A 20,686-nucleotide genomic window follows, 5' to 3' on the forward strand; every position below is an offset into this window, starting at 1 on the left:
CTTGTGATGCTTCTGACCACCTGCCAGAGAAAACCAGCCATCTCCAGGTCAATGACCAACGAGGAATCCACGAGCAGCTCTGAACAATGGGACAAAGCATATTTCCATGAACAAAACCAAGGGAAGAGATTCTTTTGCCTCTGGAAAATGAGAGGAGTTAGTTCCTGTTAGATCATACTGCAGTTGAAGGTCCAGAAAAGGAACAGACCTCCCTGTACTGACGACAAAGCCCATTCTTGAGAAGCTACGCCGGAGTGGGGACCTCTTCAAAACTTCCCCTTGGGGGACGCCTGGGTGGCTCAGTTGGTTAAGCAGCTGCCTTCGGCTCAGGTCATGATCCCAGCATCCTGGGATGGAGTCCCATATTGGGCTCCTTGCTCGGTGGGGAGCCTGCTTCTCCCTCTGCCTCTGCCTGCCACTCTGCCTATGCTCACTCTCTCTTGACAAATAAATAAATAAAATATTAAAAAAAAAAGATTTAAAATAAAAAAACAAAAACAAAACAAAAACAAAACAAAACAAAACAAAAAAAACTTCCCCTTGGGAGCCTGAAATGGAAATCAAGTACTGCCCTGTTTTTATCTGGCTAATTGTAAACTCCTCTATAGGATTTTTATCTTGAGTTCTAGGTAAGTTAAGTAAATGTCTTCTAGGAGGTATAATTTGCACAAAAAAAAAAAAAAAAAAAAAGTGAAAGATGAAATGAGCTTTCAAATCCTGAGGATTAAATATACCTTGGACACAGACAAATAGCCAGGTACTCACACCATACTTCCATTTACCTCTGCCTGGAATGCTCTCTCAGCGATTCCCCCACCTTCCTTCATGCTCTGAAATACCACTTGGCTAGATCTTCATCCAACATGATTTTCAGGAGGCCCCTGTCAGGAGGCAGATGTTATACCATCTCTTTCCTTAGCACTTGTGTGTGAGAGAGAGACTACGCATGCATGTGTGGGGGTATAGGGGGTGGAGAGAGAGAATCTTGAGTAGGCTCCATGCCCAGTGTGGAGCCCGACATGGGGGTCAATCTCAGGGCCCTGAGATCATGACCTGAGCCAAAACCAAGAGTCAGACACTTAACTGACTGAGCCACCCAGGTGCCCCAATATTTTCTTTCTATATCCCTAGCGCCTTCTACCTATTAGGAGTTCGGTAAGTCAGGATGATTCCTGAATGAACACATGAAATCTGTATTTCTTGGGCATCCAACAGATAAGAGAATCCAGAGTTCTGAGTAATGGATAGGAGAAAGAGAGCACCAACCCCCTGTGGCTGGTCTCCTCAGAGACCATACCAATGGGACAAAATTCTTCTGTCTCTATTTTTATTTCCCCACCTATTTGTATTATCATACAAATAATTTCAACAATCAGAGGGTTGCTCTTTGTAAAACTCTTGAAAGGACTGGGTAACAATTATTTTATAAATGCTAATCGGATCGTCTACTTTATCCCAACGAGCTATTATGAAGTACAATGCAAAGGAGACAAAATTTAGCAGGGAAGTCTGAGCTTAAAGGATTTGGCCACAAATACAAAACAGAATTCTTTTTTCCATTTGAAGAAAAACGTCCCTGTTTCAATGGTGATGTTTGGAATTTCAGCTTCAATTATGAAAGGCCTTTGGAAAGGCATTACCGAAGTGGCTGCTGGTCCTCGTGGAATCACTTTGGCCAGGTGCATCCTCCTGTCAGCCTAGACCGTCACCTGAATCAACTGACCACCGCTGACAGAAAGTCTAGAAAGCTCGAGGAGGAAGAATACACTGTAAACTTGCTGCAGAGCATTAACAAGAACAGAATTTAAAACCTCCACTTCTGGGACTTATCATACAACTTGGAAATCATTCCGGTAGTGTGGCCCCAAATTATCTTTTTCCTTTATTGAACATCTCACATGCAGTCCCTGGTCTGGATTTAGAAAACTGCTTTGATCCCCAGAGGATGGCTTGTTAATGAGTATTTTAAAGGACGGGACTGAGGTGGTATGACAGAGTTGAAGGGTTCCAGTCTTGCTTCTACTTCTGTAAAAGCCAGTGCAACTGCTTCTGAACAAGACACGTTCTACCTCCCTGAGAAAACGTCTCCAGCTCGCATAAGGGCGGTGCGGACCACCTGATTCTCTCTCCGATCCACTCTCAAATCTGGGTCTTCATGACCAGAACAATGGAGAAACTTAAAAACAAGAGCAGCTAACACGCATATTCTTTTCCAACCTGAAGCAAAGGTGAAGGAACTTTATTATAAAAGACAACTTTTATTAGCGTGTCTGCTAACAACTAATGCATAATTTTTCTAGAGATGCAGGTATTTATGCAGTTTAAGAGAACACTGTCAATTTTCCAAACCTGATATGCTCATTGGTGTCACCTTTTTCTCATCAAATACTAATGACCCAAGGTGGTCAACCTTCCTTTGTAAATCTAATCACCTCAGAAATCACAGACAAGAAGGTGAAAAAAAGTTCATCTATTAAAAAATTTTCACATTCACACAAAACTTGAATACAGCTCTATGGACTCACCCTCTCCCTCCTGGTAAAATAAATGTTTTCCTACTCTTGTTTCACCTATTCCCAGCCCCATCTCAATATATTTATTTTTATTATTTTTTTAAATTTTTATTGTTTTGGAGCATTTTAAGTAAATCTCAAGATATGCTGTTGCTTCACCTCTAACTACTTCAGTCTTCATCTCTGATAGAAATCATGTCATTACTACACTTGGCAATATTAAGGAAATATTCTTTAATAGCTTCTAAAATACCAGTCCATATCCAAATTCCATCCATCTTCTAAAAAAAAAAATCTTTTTTCAATTTTTGGCTTGACTCTGCATCTAAATAAGGGCAGAGGTGAACTGATTTCACTCAAATCAAAATTGTCTTTCATATGTTTATTTTAGATCCCACCATTACTTAGACACAATACATCTGGAACACAGATAATGTGATGCTGAGCTTCAAAGCTAGCCAGTATTTCGTTATTTGAAGTGTCTGATTCTATGAATCAGATTCAAATGTAGTTAAAGCCTCAGAACTGGAAACATCAACTAATTCTCATAATTTTCTCAAATGCATGAACGATTTAGGCCACTTTACCTGTTTGCCTTAAGGATGTTCTGTTAAACTTTGTAAGAGTCCCAGGAAGAATACATGTGAGAAAGCCTGGCAGTCCTCATTTTGCCCATACAGAAGCTGAATTTCCTGGACCACAGAGCATCCCCAAAGCAGATGTGGCATTTTCAGCTGTAGTTTTACCCAAAGTTAAAAAAAAAAAAAAAGGCATCTGAAAGGCATCTGACTGAATATAGAGACAAGGAGGCCCATTTTGTAAATAGGGCTAAGAGCCCTAAGCTGTCACAGGCTGGCTTTGGGAAGGAGGAAAGCAACCGTTTCTACATTCAGCCTCACGCAGCCTCTGGTAACACACAGGCACTGCTGTGACTCATAACTAGAAATACTGTTTTATAACACCAATCTGTGTTTTGTAACACACACGGAAACAAACAACAAAAAAAGACCATTTAGAAACCAAAACCAAGCCCTGCATCTGGGCATTGGTATCAGGATCTCAAGATGTCAGACTGCCTATTTAATCCAGATAAAGGAAGGCAAGGCCTTATCCCTTTGTTTGGCAAGAAAGCGGAGGCTTCCTGCCTGCTGCACATGCCCATAGGAGGAGCAACGATGAATTTAATTTTCTTAAAACAGAAGCATTTTCAGACTTGTGTTTTCCTGGACAGCTGCCTGCTGGATGTAATACATAACAAGGGTGTGTAATCGACAGTAATGTGAATCACTCACTGAAATTCTGGCAAAAAAAAAAAAAAAAAAAAGCAAAGCCACACACACACACATACACATACACACAGTCATATACATATATATGGAGTTATTATTTTTCCCAGGAAAAAACTGAGCATGTTCACACTGTCCATTGAAAATAGCAACTACATTTCAGCTCATTAGCTACCTTTATATTAAAAAAATCACTGTAATTTACACTAACTATCAGTTTGTCTTATAAAGAAGTGGAGTAGTTACACAACACATGTAATTGGATGGGTTGGGTCAGACATCTGTGAAATGGCAAATTTAGTTGGGTTACTTGGTAGAGCATACGGGGGGTTCCTCTCCCAAGGGTGTTTCAGGAGATGGTCCTCCCAGTAATTTTGCCACTTGAAAATCTGCTGTCAGGGGGCACCTGGGTAGCTCAGTGGGTTAAGCCTCTGCCTTTGGGCTCAGGTCACGATCTCAGGGTCCTGGGATCGAGCCCCGCATCGGGCTCTCTGCTCAGCAGGGAGCCTGCTCCCCCCTCTCTGTGCCTGCCTCTCTGCCTACCTGTGATCTCTCTCTGCCAAATAAATCTTAAAAAAAAGAAAGAAAGAAAGAAAGAAAAAAAAGAAAATCTGCTGTCAGGACCCTGTAATTATTATGGCAATACCCAGGCCAGACTGATCAGGCTGCCATGGACATCCATGGGCACCATCAGAATCCCTTTCACAGGGTTCAGACACAGGGATCTCCAGAAGAATGGCTGGGGATGTCCCCAGTTAGGAGCGGCTGGAACCATGGAAGCTTTCACACCAGGGAAAGAGTTTCTACAGTCTATTGATTCTCTTTGAGGAAGGGAAAGAATAATCTGAATTAACTTCACTATCAACCTGAAAGGGCCCCTCTTTTCCCAGGCATAGGCACAGAAACTAAACCTAGGAAAGCAAGACAGATTGAATTCCACTTAGATAAATCCTGACTCCATCTGAACTCTACAGGTTCAGATATACGTCTGAACCTTCAGGATCTCTGAAACCGGAAAGCCTTGTTCAGATCTGCAAGGTGTCTCAAGCTTCTGATTCTGGAAGGAATAGGGGTATTCTGAACTATGACAATTACATGAAGGAACACTTGGGGCTTTAGAATTTTGGATGTTGGTGGTGGGAGATGTATTTTGAACAACCGAGGAAAGTGGAAACTGTTTTTTCTCTCCTGATATAATACTCTATGAACACAGTTTGGATCGATTTTCTCCTGTTGGGAACTCTCATTCTTAGAAGTCAAATTTCATTAAATCAGAGTTTAAGTCAAAATTTTGAGGAAGGAAACTAAAATTCATCGTGTACCTTATCACTAATTACTCCTGAGAAGCTTTTTCTTGTAAGACAACAGTTGGGGGATGGGATTATTGGCTCCCGAGGGTTCTTGTCTTTGACAGCCACCCCTAATCTCCAGCTTAATCCTGAGTTCATCTGCAAGGAGTTGCTAACAGACAGAATGAGCGTGGAGCTCCATAAACCACTAGAAAGAGAGACATTATATACACAAAAAGGACCTGCAAAATATTTCAGATAATATATCTCAAATATAAGACAGAAGTGACTGTCAAAATCTGAAAAGTAACGTGTATTATGTATAACTAGTTCTTTGCAGGCATTCTCTTTGTTACTGTGTGAATACGTTCCACATGAGGTGAAAGAGTTGGAGATGCGTTATGTTTATAATTGAGAAAAATGTGTTAACTCTCTGGAATGTCCATGTGTGGAAAAATAAAACATTACATGGAATTGCACAAGCATATGATTTATAATGCACACATCCAGGACCAGAAATTCTAACGAAGAACCTCACTGAACAGGAAAAAACAAAAACAAACAAACAAACAAAAACAAAACCAAAAAACCACATTTTTTTTCTTTAGCATTTGCTCTTCTGGTATACTATATGCTTGAGGCCAAGCATATATTTTATTAGTTTACATCCTAGCTAAGCAATAAAATGTGTGTCATTTTAAATACAGCAAACATGTTTTTCACCAAAGTTAAATTTAATGTCTATTTTGGCCCCCCTTGAGTGATACTGTGTGGGCGCCACCCAGATCCCTCCCTCCTCCCAGAATCGAGGGCCTTATTCTCCTTGGGACCTGGAGTGTTGACTGCCAATGTTTCGCACCCGAGACTTGCCTTCAGCTAAGCGGAGCTTGCCTTCCCCAATGTTACACCCCTCCCTGTGGCAAGCTGGCATTCTGGGGCTAGTTGATGCAGAGTAGAATATCCAATCCCCTTGCCTCAACTTAGGACATATCTCAAGGGTTATCCCCATTTCTCCTCTCCCTGCAGCATCTGCGGAACTTGGGCTGCAAGTGCATGTCAGGTCAGTTTCTCCTCCCAATCCAGCTTCCTTCACCCTTTCCAGGTGTTGTTCCTAACAGCACTTCCCAATCAACTTCCTGTAGGCACAGGTCAGAGTCTATTCTCTGGGGAACCCAATCTGAGCTACCCATTTATTTAAAGGTAGGGGTGACAAGTTAGGAATCATGGTGAATTTTAGATGAGAATATGGTAGAACTTCACTTTATTTGGCGTGAGGTAGACCCAGCCTGGCCTTTATGCCGAGAAGGTTGGTTCCAGAAGTTGTTTAAGTTTGGCATGACAAGGTGAGTTCACTTCATGGTGATCCTACAATGCAAGCAACTCTGTGATGAGGTTTTACTACTGTATTAATATAGACGAACCATGGACAGCGTGTAGATCCTTTAACCACGTGCAGAATGTTAGAAGTTGGCTCTTCTGTGTTTCAGGGGCATATTAACTCAACTCAACTCTGGAATTTTTCCTTATAAGTAAAACTCTGGGATGAATGAAGAAGAACTCACTGACCATTAAGGAGTACCTTGAGCCCTGGGAGAATCTCTGAGAATGGGACCCACATCGGTCATTTTGTTCATTAGAAATTTAACTTAAGTGAAACATACCAGTAGTATCTCAGGTAAAGCAATTTAGGGCAATAAACGCATATTCTTCTCAATGATACTGTCCCCCAGTGATTCCCATAATGAAAATGAGAACATTTTCCCATCTCTCAAATCACCCCAATTATAGGCAGGATTAGGTAACTTCCACAAATCAGGCCACGGAAAATTCTTTGATTTAGAGATAGCGGTCAGAACTCTTTTGTGTGAGTATGTGTGGCAGGGGATGGGACGCGCGTGCGGGGGGTATGGGTCTATGTGTGATGGTGTAGCCGTTTTTCCCTTGTCCCACCTGGAAAACCACAGGTTGAGTGCCTTCTAGGACAGTTTCCACTTTGATTGCACTTGGCTGTGCAAAACTGCAGCCCAAGATGAAGACCGCTCCTCTCACTGTGTTATTAAAGACTCCCATCTGAGAAAGGGGAGGGATGAAAGGGGCCACAAGAGACAGTGTCTCCACCAGAAATCAAAGATCTTCTTCCTTCCTCCTGTTCTCCTTTAGCTTGCTGATAAAAGCCTCACGACAGAATGAGTGTGAAGCTGAGAAAGCCAGACTTTACATTTCCTATGAAGAGATGGGCTTTCCATTCAAGGCAAGAAAACATTTACTCTCCTCTTATAATAATTCCAAAGTGCTTTTTGACCTTGGAAGGAAAAAAAAAAATCAGTGTTAAGATAGAATTGGTTAGGTCATCGCCTAAGGAGGCATAAAGGGCCACCAGGAAATAAATTAAAATTAAAATAAAAATAGATTCTTTTATTGGGTCACATCTCATCCTCTCATTTATAAGCAAGGTTTCCACTCAAGGAATTGATACTGCAGGGGATAATTTGGCTCCTTTTGTTTTGACTGGGGTGGGGGGCGGTTACAAACAAAAGAAGGGAGGAAACTGTTCCTAAAGTTTAAAAGGCAGAGAATTCCAAGGAAAGGGAGACAAACCATGGTTGTGAGCAGCTACTTCTCAAGTGGGCCAGAGTTTTGAAATCACTGGTCCCTGCTAAGTTAAGGAAACACACTTACATTCCAGACCAAACACAGCAATGTCATGTGCTCCGGCTTTGAACAAATAAATGTCACTTGTTTCCAGAATTTACCTTCAGACTCAGTAAGTAATCTAGGATTATCGAAGCATCTACTTCTCAAATTGTTTAACATATCAGGATCACTTCTCCCTCTACACACCAGACAAATACAGGATATTTTCCTTGACAGGATATACTTCCCATTCGTGGAGAGATTGGCTGATTCTTTTCTCTAGCAGGTTGTTTTCTCCTTTGCTTTTATTTTTTAAAAAATATGTATTTATTTAATTTAGAGAGGGAGAAAGAGAGTGTGAGTGTATGGGGGAAGGGGCAGAGGGAGAAGGAGAATCTCAAGCGGACATCTGCTGAGCTCAGAGCCTGAGGTAGGGCTGGATCCGAGGACCCATGAGATCATGACCTGAGCCCAAATCAGGTGTTGGATGCTTAATTGACTGAGACACCCAGTTGCCCCCTCCTTTGCCTTTGAGTAGATGACAATGGCAACTGAAAATGTCTCTTTCTTTTTCACTCTGTAAATCTGAGTATGTAGCTTATAAAATTTTGTATTGATAATGCAGACAAACGTTGTTTAAGAGGTCAATCAGAAAAATAACACGTTCTTCATTTTAGAATTAAAAGTAAGTACTCTTAAGCCTTCTGGATGAGATTCGGTCTTAAATCTGCAAAAAGAAACTTTAAAGCAATCAGTCCTAAAATTGAGACTCCAGATACATAGGGTAAGTTGCCAGACATCAAGGAGCCTTTTGAGTTGTAGTATTGGTTTCCAAAATAATACAGAACAAATCTCACAAGATAATTTCAAATATTAAATATCTGTTCTTCCTTTTTGCTGTTAACAATGAAAAGATTAATTATTTTTCCTGAGATTCAAATTTGCAAAAAGAACGTGAGGTCATAAAATTGTGCATGTACAACACACACACACACACATGCACAGACATTCTTATTTAAAATCTACAGATATTAATTGAGCACATAGTAGATACCAATCATTCTGCTAAGCCTAAGGGATATAAAGATAATTAAAGCATATCTAGGACAAAGCTACATAAACAACAACTGTTTTACAATAGACTTTTTGTACTGTCACCTTAACCATGTACTGTGGGGGCAGAGAAGCTGCAGTAACAAAGTTTACTTTGCAATTTAACAAAGGGGGGAGGGTTGGTGGTTGGAGAAGGCTTTCATGGCAGATGCTATTTGTGTTGGCCTTTGGTGGAGCAGTAAGAATTCTACAGGTCCCTTGGGGCGCCTGGGTGGCTCAGTGGGTTGAAACCTCTGCCTTCGGCTCAGGTCATGATCCCAGGGTCCTGGGATTGAGCCCTGCATCGGGCTCTTTGCTCAGCAGGGAGCCTGCTTCCTCCTCTCTCTCTGTCTGCTTCTCTGTGATCTCTGTCTGTCAAATAAATAAATAAAATCTTAAAAAAAAAAAAAAATTCTACAGGTCCCGAAGTTGGTGAAGGGCATTCCAGGACAAACAAGATACAATAGAAGCAAAGGCACTGAGGTATGCCCATGTACAACCTTGCAGAAACTGGTCACTGAGGATGGCAGAAACTACCAGCATAGAAGTCAAGGAATGAGCAGTAGAAAGATTAAGACCAGATTGCAAAGGCCCTTGAACACCATACTAAGAAGTGTAGACTCCTGAGGTACTGCAAAGCACTAGAAGGTTATTAAGGTGGGGGAATAAGAAGATCCTGCTGGCAGTGGGATTCCAGAGCAGGTCATATAGTCTTTCTTTTCTTTTTATTTGAGAAAGGAAGCAACAGGAATTGTTGTACATAAAGGGAGTGTTTTCAACTATACCTGGTCCTAGAGAACAGCGTTTAGCCAAGGCATGTTCTTGGTACAACTTAGCACACTATAATTCTTAGCACATCCAGACCACACTGATCTCCCCACTAAAAGGTTCACAGTGGTCCCCTTTACTATTGGTGTATTATATTCACACTGCAAAGCAAAAGGAGTGCCAAGCTGCATCTGGGATACTCTGCTCTGTGGATTTATGGTCTGACAAGATTTAAAGTTAGAAAAATACTTCAAACTGAACCTGTCACTAACAACTTTATGCTGTGGCTCTTTCCTGAGTCACCTGGCCACTGGGACACCAAGTCTGAAGTAGATGTTTCCAATGGTAAGCCCTATTGACATCTGCTTTATCATTCTTTATCAGCATAGGGGCACCTGGGTGGCTCATGATCTGCCTTTGGCTCAGATCATGATCCTGGGGTCCTATGATCGAGCCCAGCATCGGGCTCCCTGCTCAGAGGGAGTCTGCTTCTCCCTTTCTCCACCCACTGCTCGTTCTCTCTCTTGCTACTCTCTCTCCAATAAATAAATAAAATCTTTAAAAATCAATAAGGACACCAGCATATTGAAGCCTCTTCATTACCCAAAGGCAAGCTGATGATGTGGACAACAACAACCAAAAAGGGATTTTTCTCTTACTTGTCCACATCTGTTAGAAGTCTGAATCTATACAGCGCCTGGATAGCAAGGAATGCAATACTAATTATTTTTTATTGTTTGATTCTTCTTCATGACGGTCCCCCATGGCAGGAAATTGGTTAGTTTGCAGATCGGAGAAATCCAGGACCAAAGAGAGAAAATAATTGGAAATCCCTGTTTGGATGGAGTCGGGGGCAGAGTTAGCAATGGCATTCCCCAGGCGCCACTCTCCTGGGGAAGCCCGACAGCCTCGTTCCCACCGCAGACTCAAATGTCCTCCATCCATGCAGATCAATTCGATTCCTGAGCCCGAATGACAAACTTAACTACCAATAATGCCTTGCACCGGGTTTTAAGCGACATAATCAACCGGAGAGGGACTTGTGTCAGTTAGACTTTGTTTCCTTAAAAAAAATCAAGAGTAACAGTGGTAAGAGAAGTTTTTAACAAGGAGGAAAACCCTAGACAGTTGTCTCTAAGATTCTTCACCACAGCTTCAAGGACAACCAGGAAAAGAGCTGCTATTTGAGGCAACTTCATTATAAAATCATTTTTAATAAGCAATCTTAACAAAGAGAGGGAATACTCTTGTGGAGAAACCCTCCAGGGACCCAGAGGCTGCCCAGTTAAGTTATTAGGAAGTTTCACACAAGGGACCAAACAGCTATTTCATTGGCCTCGGGGGACAGAGTTTAGTTTTCACCCGTTCTCCAGAGGCACTGGTGTTATCTTGTCTACTAACAGCAGAGACTGGTAACAATCAATTATCCCGACGCCCCGACTTGGTGAGGGAAAATGAATTTTCAGTTTTGTCGACACAAAAAGACACCGTGTAAGAGAGACAGATAAGTTGGCGCGATAGAGTTCATTATATACCAAAGACTTTCGTGAACGTGCAGCCAATGACAAGACCTCATCTGGATCTTTGCGTTCTTTAGGTGAAACGATAGGGACTCATTCTTGGAAAATGAAGAAATACCAACAAAGAGAAAAGAAAGTATGATTATCCCCTTACTGTACTGTCCAGCTATGTGAGGGAAATGATTCTTCGTGCTGATGAACAAAGTCATAGTCAACACAGCTGCCTACCTAAGGGGTGAACAGGATTTAGAATTCGGGGTTCCAATTTTTACACAGCTACATGCGGCCGAGTTAAAAAGGGTTGGAAAGACGTCGGCTCCTGGTGTATTAGAGTAGTTTCCGGCCGATTCGCAGCAGGAATAAAAGAAAGCAAGGAGAACCGCTAGCCACGCAATTCAAAGTGCATATGTATTTTTCAAGCTCATTTCTTTCTTCTGATTTCGACAGCACGGCAAGAACTGGTCTTACAATTAGACCTTAAACCTGGGAAGATGGAGAAAAAGTAAAACGCGCTTTCTCTTTAATAATCAGAACAGCCTTCCCTTTTTGGACTAGATCTTTCCTGCCCCATAAGCACTTTTGCTTCATAGTTGATCAGAGGAAAGGCCAGAGAAGAACCTCTATCTAAGGATAAGAATTCCGTCTGATTTTGGAAAAGGGACTGAAGTATGGAACATCTGCTTTATGTAACACTCACTAAATGACCGTGGCAATAAAAGCATTATTTAAAGGTCAGTGTATTTTTCACACACATTCTGTGGCTCCCCACTGGTTCTGAGATAAAGCTGAAACCTTATCGCTGCTCTTCTTGTCCTTCCTTATCCTTGTTAATACTCTATTCTAGTTAGACAGGTCTACACAGTCATCCCCAAACACCCCTTGATCCACCTGATTACACCTAATCCTTGCTACTCTTCTCAACTGAGCTCAGCTCACCACCAGCATTCCCAACTCATACAGGTAATCCAACTTGTGTCATAACCCTGCATTTTCTTGCAATTCCATCATTAACCAAAGTTTCCTCAAGAGGGTCTGTCCTTAGTCCTCAGATGCAGACTGATCTACTGGACAGTGAGTGTTAGGAGTTAAGCTTTCTATACCACTCTGTGCCTAATGCAATGCTGGGCACAGAGTAGGGGTTAGAAATACCAAGCGAAGAAGATCTGACTCCCAGCCTCATGGTCCTCCTCCAGGGAGTGGCTCTGTTCTGCTTTCCAGCTTTCCTTTCTCAGATCTCCAATTCCGGGGACCAGGGTTAGCTACCATACAAGCCCTTCCTTCTCTCCTACAAACATAACATCTAAAATGAAAGACTTACAGAGTAAGTCTCTTTCACTGAATCTGCAGCTTAATCCTGCATATTCTAGCATTTTCTGTTCTTCAACTACTTAAGACATTAGGAGCTACAGTGAATGCCCAGGAGATGAACAAGTAATACAAGGGAAAAGGCTATCAGTCTCTCAGAGGAAAAATGTTTACTCAGAGGGGGAGGTGAAGTGAGTGGAGAACATTCCACCGTGGGGAATCCAGGGAAAAGGGTCATCAAATAGCTTGGAAATAAAAACCTCAGGTACCATAACATGCAAATATGGACATCAATTATAATCAAAGGGGATCGTGTGACTACAAGTATACCAACTTCCTGGCAGCATAGCTGACAGTTACTATTAAAAAATTTGTGTAATTTGTAAAGAAAGTTAATGCAGAACAGTAAGTTTCTTCATATTTCAAACAAATTAGCATCTCTGTTTTTCCTACGTTTTTATGCCTTTGGACAACAGATCCCAATAAAGAGAGAAGCAGATATAACTGTAAATCTAAGGTTAAGTTCAGGTATGCATAAACATACTCAAAACCTAGATGTTTAATTCTCTTATGTACGCTTTTGGTATGCATTTCAATTCCCTAGGCATTCTTTTTACTTTCATGGTTTTGTTTGTTTTTGGTTAGGGTTCAGAGAAACCACAGTATCCTGAATCATACTACCCCTTAGTGGCAATGAAAGTTACACACGAATACCAAGACGGTTTGACCAAAGAATAATGCACAAATTTATTACAAATGTTACTGAGGTCCATTAAAGACTTCGTGGCAGTGAAAAACAGATTTGTGCTCTAAGAAATACATATCACTACTAGTGTGGAGGACAGAACTTCCTTTGGAAGCAAAAGGAACCATTTGAACTATTTTATTATGGAATCAGTTGAGTTGTATGAACAATGCTATCAAGTGGATGCCAGTTCTTTGATAAGTGAGGTTAGATTGTTAAAAAGAGAAGTGAAGATCATTTTGAAGTAAAAAGACAGCATGGTTTTATGTAGACCACTTAGTTTAAATGAATTTTTTTTCATATAGAAGGAATAACATCCCTCTATTTTATAATCGGTTGGTTCACCAAGCTTAGAAGCCTTTACAGGTAACATAGTCCTAGGTTTCAAGAACCCGAATCAGTTGTAGGAATGACAATTACACTGGACTTTCTTCCTACGGTTTAGAGTGGAAAGACCACTCTGAGGACTGACATTGTTACTGTAGCAGCATCGAGACTCTGTGGAGTGGCTTTCAATCCTGGCTGTATCCCGTCCTAGCTTGCTGTAGACTCCTGGGCCTCAGTTTTCACCTGCAGAGTGTGGAGAGTAGCGAGACCTACCTGACAAGATTGTGGTGAAGATGAAATAAATGAACATTTACGAAGTGCTAAGAAAAGCACCTAGTGCTTTGTAAGTGCACCACAGACACTGCCTCACATTGAGATCAGAGATAATGGCGTGGTGCTTCTTTGCGTGGAAGGCGTCAGTCTACTCTGAGACCTGACTCTGCCCATCACCAGATGGATGAGTTTGTCAGCGTTTTCACTTCTTGAAGTTGCTGATCTCTAGGATAATTTTGCTCATCCAAAATGGGGACCTAGGTAGAGCAAGGCTCATGAGCTGATGAGAAGATTGCATGAGATCATGCATGTAAAGCATGAAACAGAGCACCTGAACTATTAGAATTAACCACTCAGGGCTAGCTGTTCCTATCTCCTGGTATTTCTCCTCCTACCCCAGATTCCTGCCTTCGCTGAATCAATAGTAATGTGAAACTCTGCAACAGACACCCAGCCTTCTTCTTCTTTCTTTTTTTTTTTAAGATTTTATTTATTTATTTGACAGAGACAGAGATCAGAAGTAGGCAGAGAAACAGGCAGAGAGAGAGAAGGGGAAAGCAGGCTCTTCGCTAAGCAGAGAGCCCGATGCGGGCCTCGATCCCAGGACCCCGAGATCATGACCTGAGCTGAAGGCAGAGGCTTTAACCCACTGAGCCACCCAGGTGGCCCTGACACCCAGCATTCTTTAAAGAGTGAGACAACCACATGTAAGAGTTTTACTAAATAGATAATCTCTAGTACATGCCAGCGCCCGATAGGCCAGGCACTTGTGTGGATCATGGACTTTTTAAGGAGCTCCTCGCCATCTCAATCTACCCTTTTGAACCTGTGTTATGAAATGGGAACTCAAATACTTCTCCAAATTCAGTTCATGGATCTGATGTCCTACTAACAGAACAAACTTGAATCAACTAGAGGCTCTGATGGAAACACTTAACTACATATTCTGGGCTTTTTTTTTTTTTTTTAATGGAATAAACTGTGGTTTTTCAGGCTATGCAAATCTTCTACCTTGGAAGAACTGAGTGGCAGGGCCAAGTGCAGTCCATTTATATCTCAATATGATGAGCCAGAAATCCTGTTAAGCTGAGGCAGGGTTGGCTGTAGTCACACAGGCTGAGTCTAAACAAGGCAAACATTTTTGGGCAGTATTAGGGATTTTTTACTTCCCTGGGCTGGCTGATCTTGAAGGGACTAAATAGGTGTGACTCTGGGTGAGAATGGGAGATGTGCAGCAGGGAGAGCTTTTAGCACCCAGGGTTAAATCTTTCCCTTTCCTTTCACCCTGCTGTATGCCCTGGATCATGGTCCAAAATCCTGGATTATCTAATTTTTTTCCTCCTCTCCCGCACTTGCAGCTAAGTATGCTTTCCAGTTGTGAGCCCAATCTTCTAGAAGTGGTACATGAGGCATTGGTGTTTTCAGTGACTGAATTACCCTCCGCTTACCCCATCCCCACCCCAGGCTCCACCTTCAACCTAGTCTGTATGGTCCTCGAGAGCAAAGAACCTGCCGGCACATAGTAGGCTCTCAGTAAATGGTTGTCCATTGGTTAGCCCTCTAAGATGGCAGCATCGCATCTATTTTTGGTCACATACCATCAGAGGCAAGCTTTATGTCTGGGATGGCCGGTAGCCTCAGGAAGCCTGGAGAAGAAATGAATCCTCTGGCTACTTTGTGAGCACTGGGTTATCCCCTTTTCTGTTTCTCAATGGGTAGGTGGAATCTGGATGAAAGCCTACTAAGAGAAGTTCAGTGTGGCTTCTTCTCAGGCCTGTCCTAATGATACACCCTGCCAGCAGCAATTGAAAATTATACTTGCTGTGAGTCATGCCGTGAGTCACATGGGTTGTCACGGCAACCTATTAACTATATAACCAAAGCACCTTCCATTAGCTTTGCCAAGAATGGTTCCTGAGTTTTCCTGGACTGTGAAAATAGTGTGGGTGAGCCCTAAGTTTGGTGCTGTGTTAAGAGTCTACAATCAAAAGGAATGGCCTCAAGGACAAGAAAAGAAAATGAGAAAATAAGGTTATTTTAGTTCTTGGACCTCCTGAGTAAATGGCAACAATCGTGACAAATTGTTGGGTTGGTTTTGTGATATCAACAAATGCCTAAGGAGAGGAGGTTGAGGCCTCAAAACTAATTTTCTCTAAGTCAAATTCAAAACCAAGTCTCTAGGGGTGAAAAGTGAATACATTAACCTATTCCACTTTAAATGACTGCAATAAACACTTTTTCTTTTTACAGATACAAAGGATTATTTCTCAAGGAAATATTCTGATTTGTACTAAAATATTTTAAATATTGAGTACTAAACTCTTTTTTATAAATAATATAGTGCTTTAATTTTATATGTTTGGTATTAGCCTACCACAAACAAACATTTGAAAACACACTAAATTGACGTTAGTGGCTATTCATGTTAAAATTAAAATATTTCAGAAGACTCCAAAGCACATTTTACTTTGTTATTTACTGGGAAAAACTGACATTAAATCGTATTAAACTGATACATTTTTCTGGCTGCTTTACTGAGTCGCCTGCAATTTTCATATGTGTGTAAAGTAAGTGCCTGTTCCCGAGTGTAGAAGAAAACAAGCAGACCAGACTTACACAGGAAGAATAAAGAATAGAAACACGGATGAGAACAGGAGGAAGTGACAATGATCTGTTGCTTCTGGAAACTATCTAGCAGTCTACCTGGTACCCTTCGGGTCTACACTGCGGCCCTTGGCTGATATATACGTTAAGGTTATGACTTCATGATGCTAAACTTCCTTCTAGCTGGAAAGAGCTAAGAGGATCTGTTGCATTTGTTACTTTTTCACCTCTTAATCCATCATATTCTAACATTTTAGTGTATGCAGAACAATCCAAGTAGAACGAGATTAAAAAGTCAGGGGCAAGTGACGAGTTGTCCTTGGCAAATAATAAAAACCAAAACAGCCGTTGATGCCATGAAAGAGATATTTATCCGACATGATACCATTTCAGCAGGAAAGACACCAGAACAAACTTGTGAAACACCAAAGTCAAAGCAATCTTTAAAGTGTCCAACCAAATATAGGTGCTATATAATCACCACAAAGATTAAATTGAAGTTCTACACCATAGTGTAAAATTTATCTCGTAGGTCCCTATCCCACAAGTAAAAACTTCCTTTTCTGCTCACATACCAAAAGCAACAGCAACATTTCCTATCACCAATTGAAGAATATCACAAATGAAAGCATTCTCTGACCAGGTTGGTCACGACGACTTTGTACTAGAAACCTCAAAGCTTTGCCTTCCCCCACTGGCCAAGTAAAGTTAATGACAAACACCACCAGTGCCCTTCTCAGGAACTCTGGAGAATCTGAGTTCTCCAAAGACCACACTTGTGAATTCCTCTGAAGCTACTAATCACATTTCCTTTCCTGGGAATTTCTGGCTCAGCTCACCCAAAGCATTTTTTATTTGTTTATTTGTTTATTTTTTTTAAAGAAGCATATAATATCTATGCTTTCCAGATAACGAGGTGGCCTAAAATACTATCAGGTGTCACATCTCTTCAGGTTCATTTTGTGGTTCTTGCACCTCTGACTGGTGTACCTGTGAGCTGACACTCTGGTCTGATAATATATTCTACAACTGTACATGTTAATTTGTAAGTTGAACCATCTCTCTGTGAGGGCAGTTAGGAAACCTGGATTGAAATTGCTAACGCGGGGTGACTTCAGCTGTCGATGATTATGTAGTCAAGCCTTGACCAAGGTTTCCAGAACTCTGGCTAAAAATGGAAGTCTTGTGACAGTACAAAAATGGATTCACACACTTCACTGATAGTGAAACTTTTTGAAGAACAGATGTCAAGATGCTTTAAGAGGAGCTGGAATTTAACCTCTTAAGAAAACTTATGGGCAAGCTAGGACAGTTTGGTTTGCAAGAAAAATCCGACAGATGCTAAAGAAGAAGTCATTTGGGTGATTGTTATGGGAGAAAGAACTGATTGATTTTCTTCTTCCTCACAAGTGGTAGGCCCTGTAGAGATGCTAAGATCAGAAATATGAAGGGTTGTCTGCTGAGTTGGGTGACAAAAACAATCTCCACATTGAAGTGGCATTGAAGACCTGCACTAACACGCAACTTGGACAATTCAATTTCTTCTTGGCATGTGCAAAGTTTTGTGTCAAATCTCTGTTTCAGTTGCTGTTCTTCCCAACTTGTCATTGGTCTGCTTTATCATGGGCCCTCTCCCCTAAATCATGAAAGTAAATATCAACCAAAAAAACTAGGTGATTTCTGATCTCTTTTTGTCAATTTAATATTTGAATTACATAAAATGAACTTTATTTTAAATCTGTCGACACTTATTTGATGCTTGATGTCTAAGAATTTTCCTGCTGATTTCCAGAGTTAGAAAGGCAATCAAAGTCCACCCACTCTGGCTCTATTTTTCAAGCAGGCATATCTGGTGGGGTTAGTTAAGCCTTGGCTGCAAGGCCAACCTGGCTATATTGCCTCTTCCTGGAACACCAGCTTTTACTTCACTAGCTACCACTCCCGTGCTGCCATCCAAATCCTTCCATGAATTTAAATCTGACCACAAGTTATTGTTTCTGTAATAGGCCAATGAAATTATTCTCAGGGATAATAATTCCTTGAATCTCCTCATGGATGGATGGTCTATATATTTTCTAACGTCTCTGGTCTCTGTCTTATTGGATGAGGGGCACTCTTTGTATCCAGTGGAGTTGAACTAGTGGTTTATCCACTTATCCAAGAGCCAAGTCATAATGCAAATAATCAGTGGCTTTCTGTGTATTGCCAGGTGGCCAGGAGTCCATACCCCAAACCACCATCAACAATAGGCACAATCATCCGCTCCTGTTCGGGAGAGGCCCAGGACTGAGCTAGCAGAAAGACTGAATTACTTACCACCTCTAGAGTGGGTCCCTCCAGGCCAGGGACGAGCTCATGGGCAAGGCTGTGCAAGGAAGCGCTCTGTACCATGCCTGCCCTGCGGATATACAGAGGACTTCAGTCTCCTGCACTGTCAATCTCTCAGTCATCATGAGCTCAATTATGCACCGACAACAGCAAGAACAACAACAACAACGACGACAAAACAACCCCCAAAAAGCTAAGGGCCACAGACTACCGTGATGGAGGGACAGCCAACGGGAACTGTGCATTCTGAGATGGAGGTGCTGTCCTGATCATGTGTCCGTTACGGGCCTGACCTTTACTAATTTCCTCAAACAAACATTCCATTGAAGCCCATGGGAGAGCCAGGTGGAGAGACTGCAGGACTGGGCACTAAAAGGCCACCATCGAATTTGGTGGGGTGTTCTTTTTTTTTTTAAATGGTTTTTTTTTGTTTTTTTTGGTTTTTTTTTGCTTTTTTGTTTGCTACAAATACAGATAGACAGACAGACAAGCCCAAGAGCAGATTTCAAGAATCAACTGAGGCACAAGATAAACTACTTTGATGTTACACAGATTTTTTTTTTTCCCCAAATGCTTCACATGAAACCAAAAGTTTTAAAAGCATAATTAGGAAAAATTTGGGGACTCATCTTTTTTTGGCCCTAAATTGTGCCATAAATATCTCCACTGCTTGCCTTAGAAAGATGCCCAAACACATCTCATGGATAGCACATATCTATGGTCTAAAACAGTTATCGAATTCTAATGACACTACTAATTCAAAGTCTAAATATGCTGGTCAAGTACAGTGAAAGTTGACTGCCTGCATCAATGACGGATTAGTCTCATCCTAAGGTTCAAAGCACAGTCAAACATTATTGCTCAGATTGCAAAATCACAACACTTTACATTGACGTGAGTTTGTAAACTTATGGTGTAGTTCGAATGAAGGCAACTGATGAAAGCAGTTGAACCTGAGAAGTGGGAATGAATACAGAGTGTCAATCCAGCGCACATTTCCACATCAAACTTCCGATGCCATTTACCAGGGCCCTCGTGGGCCACAGTCATGGTCGAGCAACAGCACCTAGATTCCCAGTCAGTATCTCTGCCCCACAGACACAAGTACAAAACGGCCTAGATCGTGAACTGGTGGTGAGGAAAAGGAGACCAAAGTTTAAAAGAAATCCAGGTGATGTTTCCTAGAAACATACCAGCTCTTCTAAGAAGGATCCAGAATAGGGGTGATCGGTAAGTAATTAATTGATCCTCCTGACTAGATTTGATGATTTTTCTAAAGACTAATGACTTGAATCACTAGAATTCAGCAGACTATGGCTAGACTCTCTTTAACACACACTCAGTACAAACAGGTGGAGATGCACCACTTCCGACCACTACAGGTAGAGAAGTATGACCTCTGTTGACCATGGATCACAGCTGAAACATTAGTTTATACTTGAAGGGTCACAGCAGCCAGACATATGCGAATTCCAACTCTTCAGAAAACTTTGGATTAAAAAAAAAATGCATTACTTACATGTATGTGTCTTCTTTGTTACTGAGATACCTAGAAGAGAAGAAAGAATGACAAAGGTAAGAAAGTGTCCTGTGGGTGCTTTTTTGGAAAGCGTGTCATTCACAGTACTCAGGAGAGCATTTGCTTGGATGGCAACGCAGAGGCCAGGTTAGTCTCAATCGTACCTGGTGGTGTCACCAGACCTACCCCAGAACAACAGAACCACGAGTGACAGGGATGGCAAACACCGGCTACTGGTTTAGAACATTCTGTGGTAAAAAGCAGCGTGGACAGTGATTAAACAAGGTGAGAGAAGACTCTCTGTTTTCATTTTAAATAGGGCGATGATCATATTTAGAGGCAGAGTGGGGAAGATTTAAGACGCAAGAGAGAGATATCAACCTTCTCAGACAAGGGTGAGCTGAGCTGTGGCCATTGATTCGGGGTTTACTTTTTAATGAAAATGACTCTGCCTGCTCACAGGAGGCATAAATTTTTTTTGGT

General features: G+C 41.5%; 1 protein-coding gene across 2 annotated transcripts in view; it reads right to left on the reverse strand.

Annotated features, from left to right (window-relative positions):
• Positions 1-20,686, reverse strand: part of RORA (RAR related orphan receptor A) — a 709,088-nt gene that overhangs the window by 156,906 nt on the left and 531,496 nt on the right. For both annotated transcript variants that reach the window (XM_059372057.1, XM_059372058.1), the window contains exon 2: positions 20,204-20,233. In XM_059372057.1, coding sequence (XP_059228040.1) covers positions 20,204-20,233 — 30 coding nt within the window. The remainder of the gene's footprint in view (positions 1-20,203; positions 20,234-20,686) is intronic.

This window comes from Mustela nigripes, chromosome 13 (genome assembly GCF_022355385.1).
Source record: "Mustela nigripes isolate SB6536 chromosome 13, MUSNIG.SB6536, whole genome shotgun sequence".
Classification (NCBI taxonomy): domain Eukaryota; kingdom Metazoa; phylum Chordata; class Mammalia; order Carnivora; family Mustelidae; genus Mustela; species Mustela nigripes.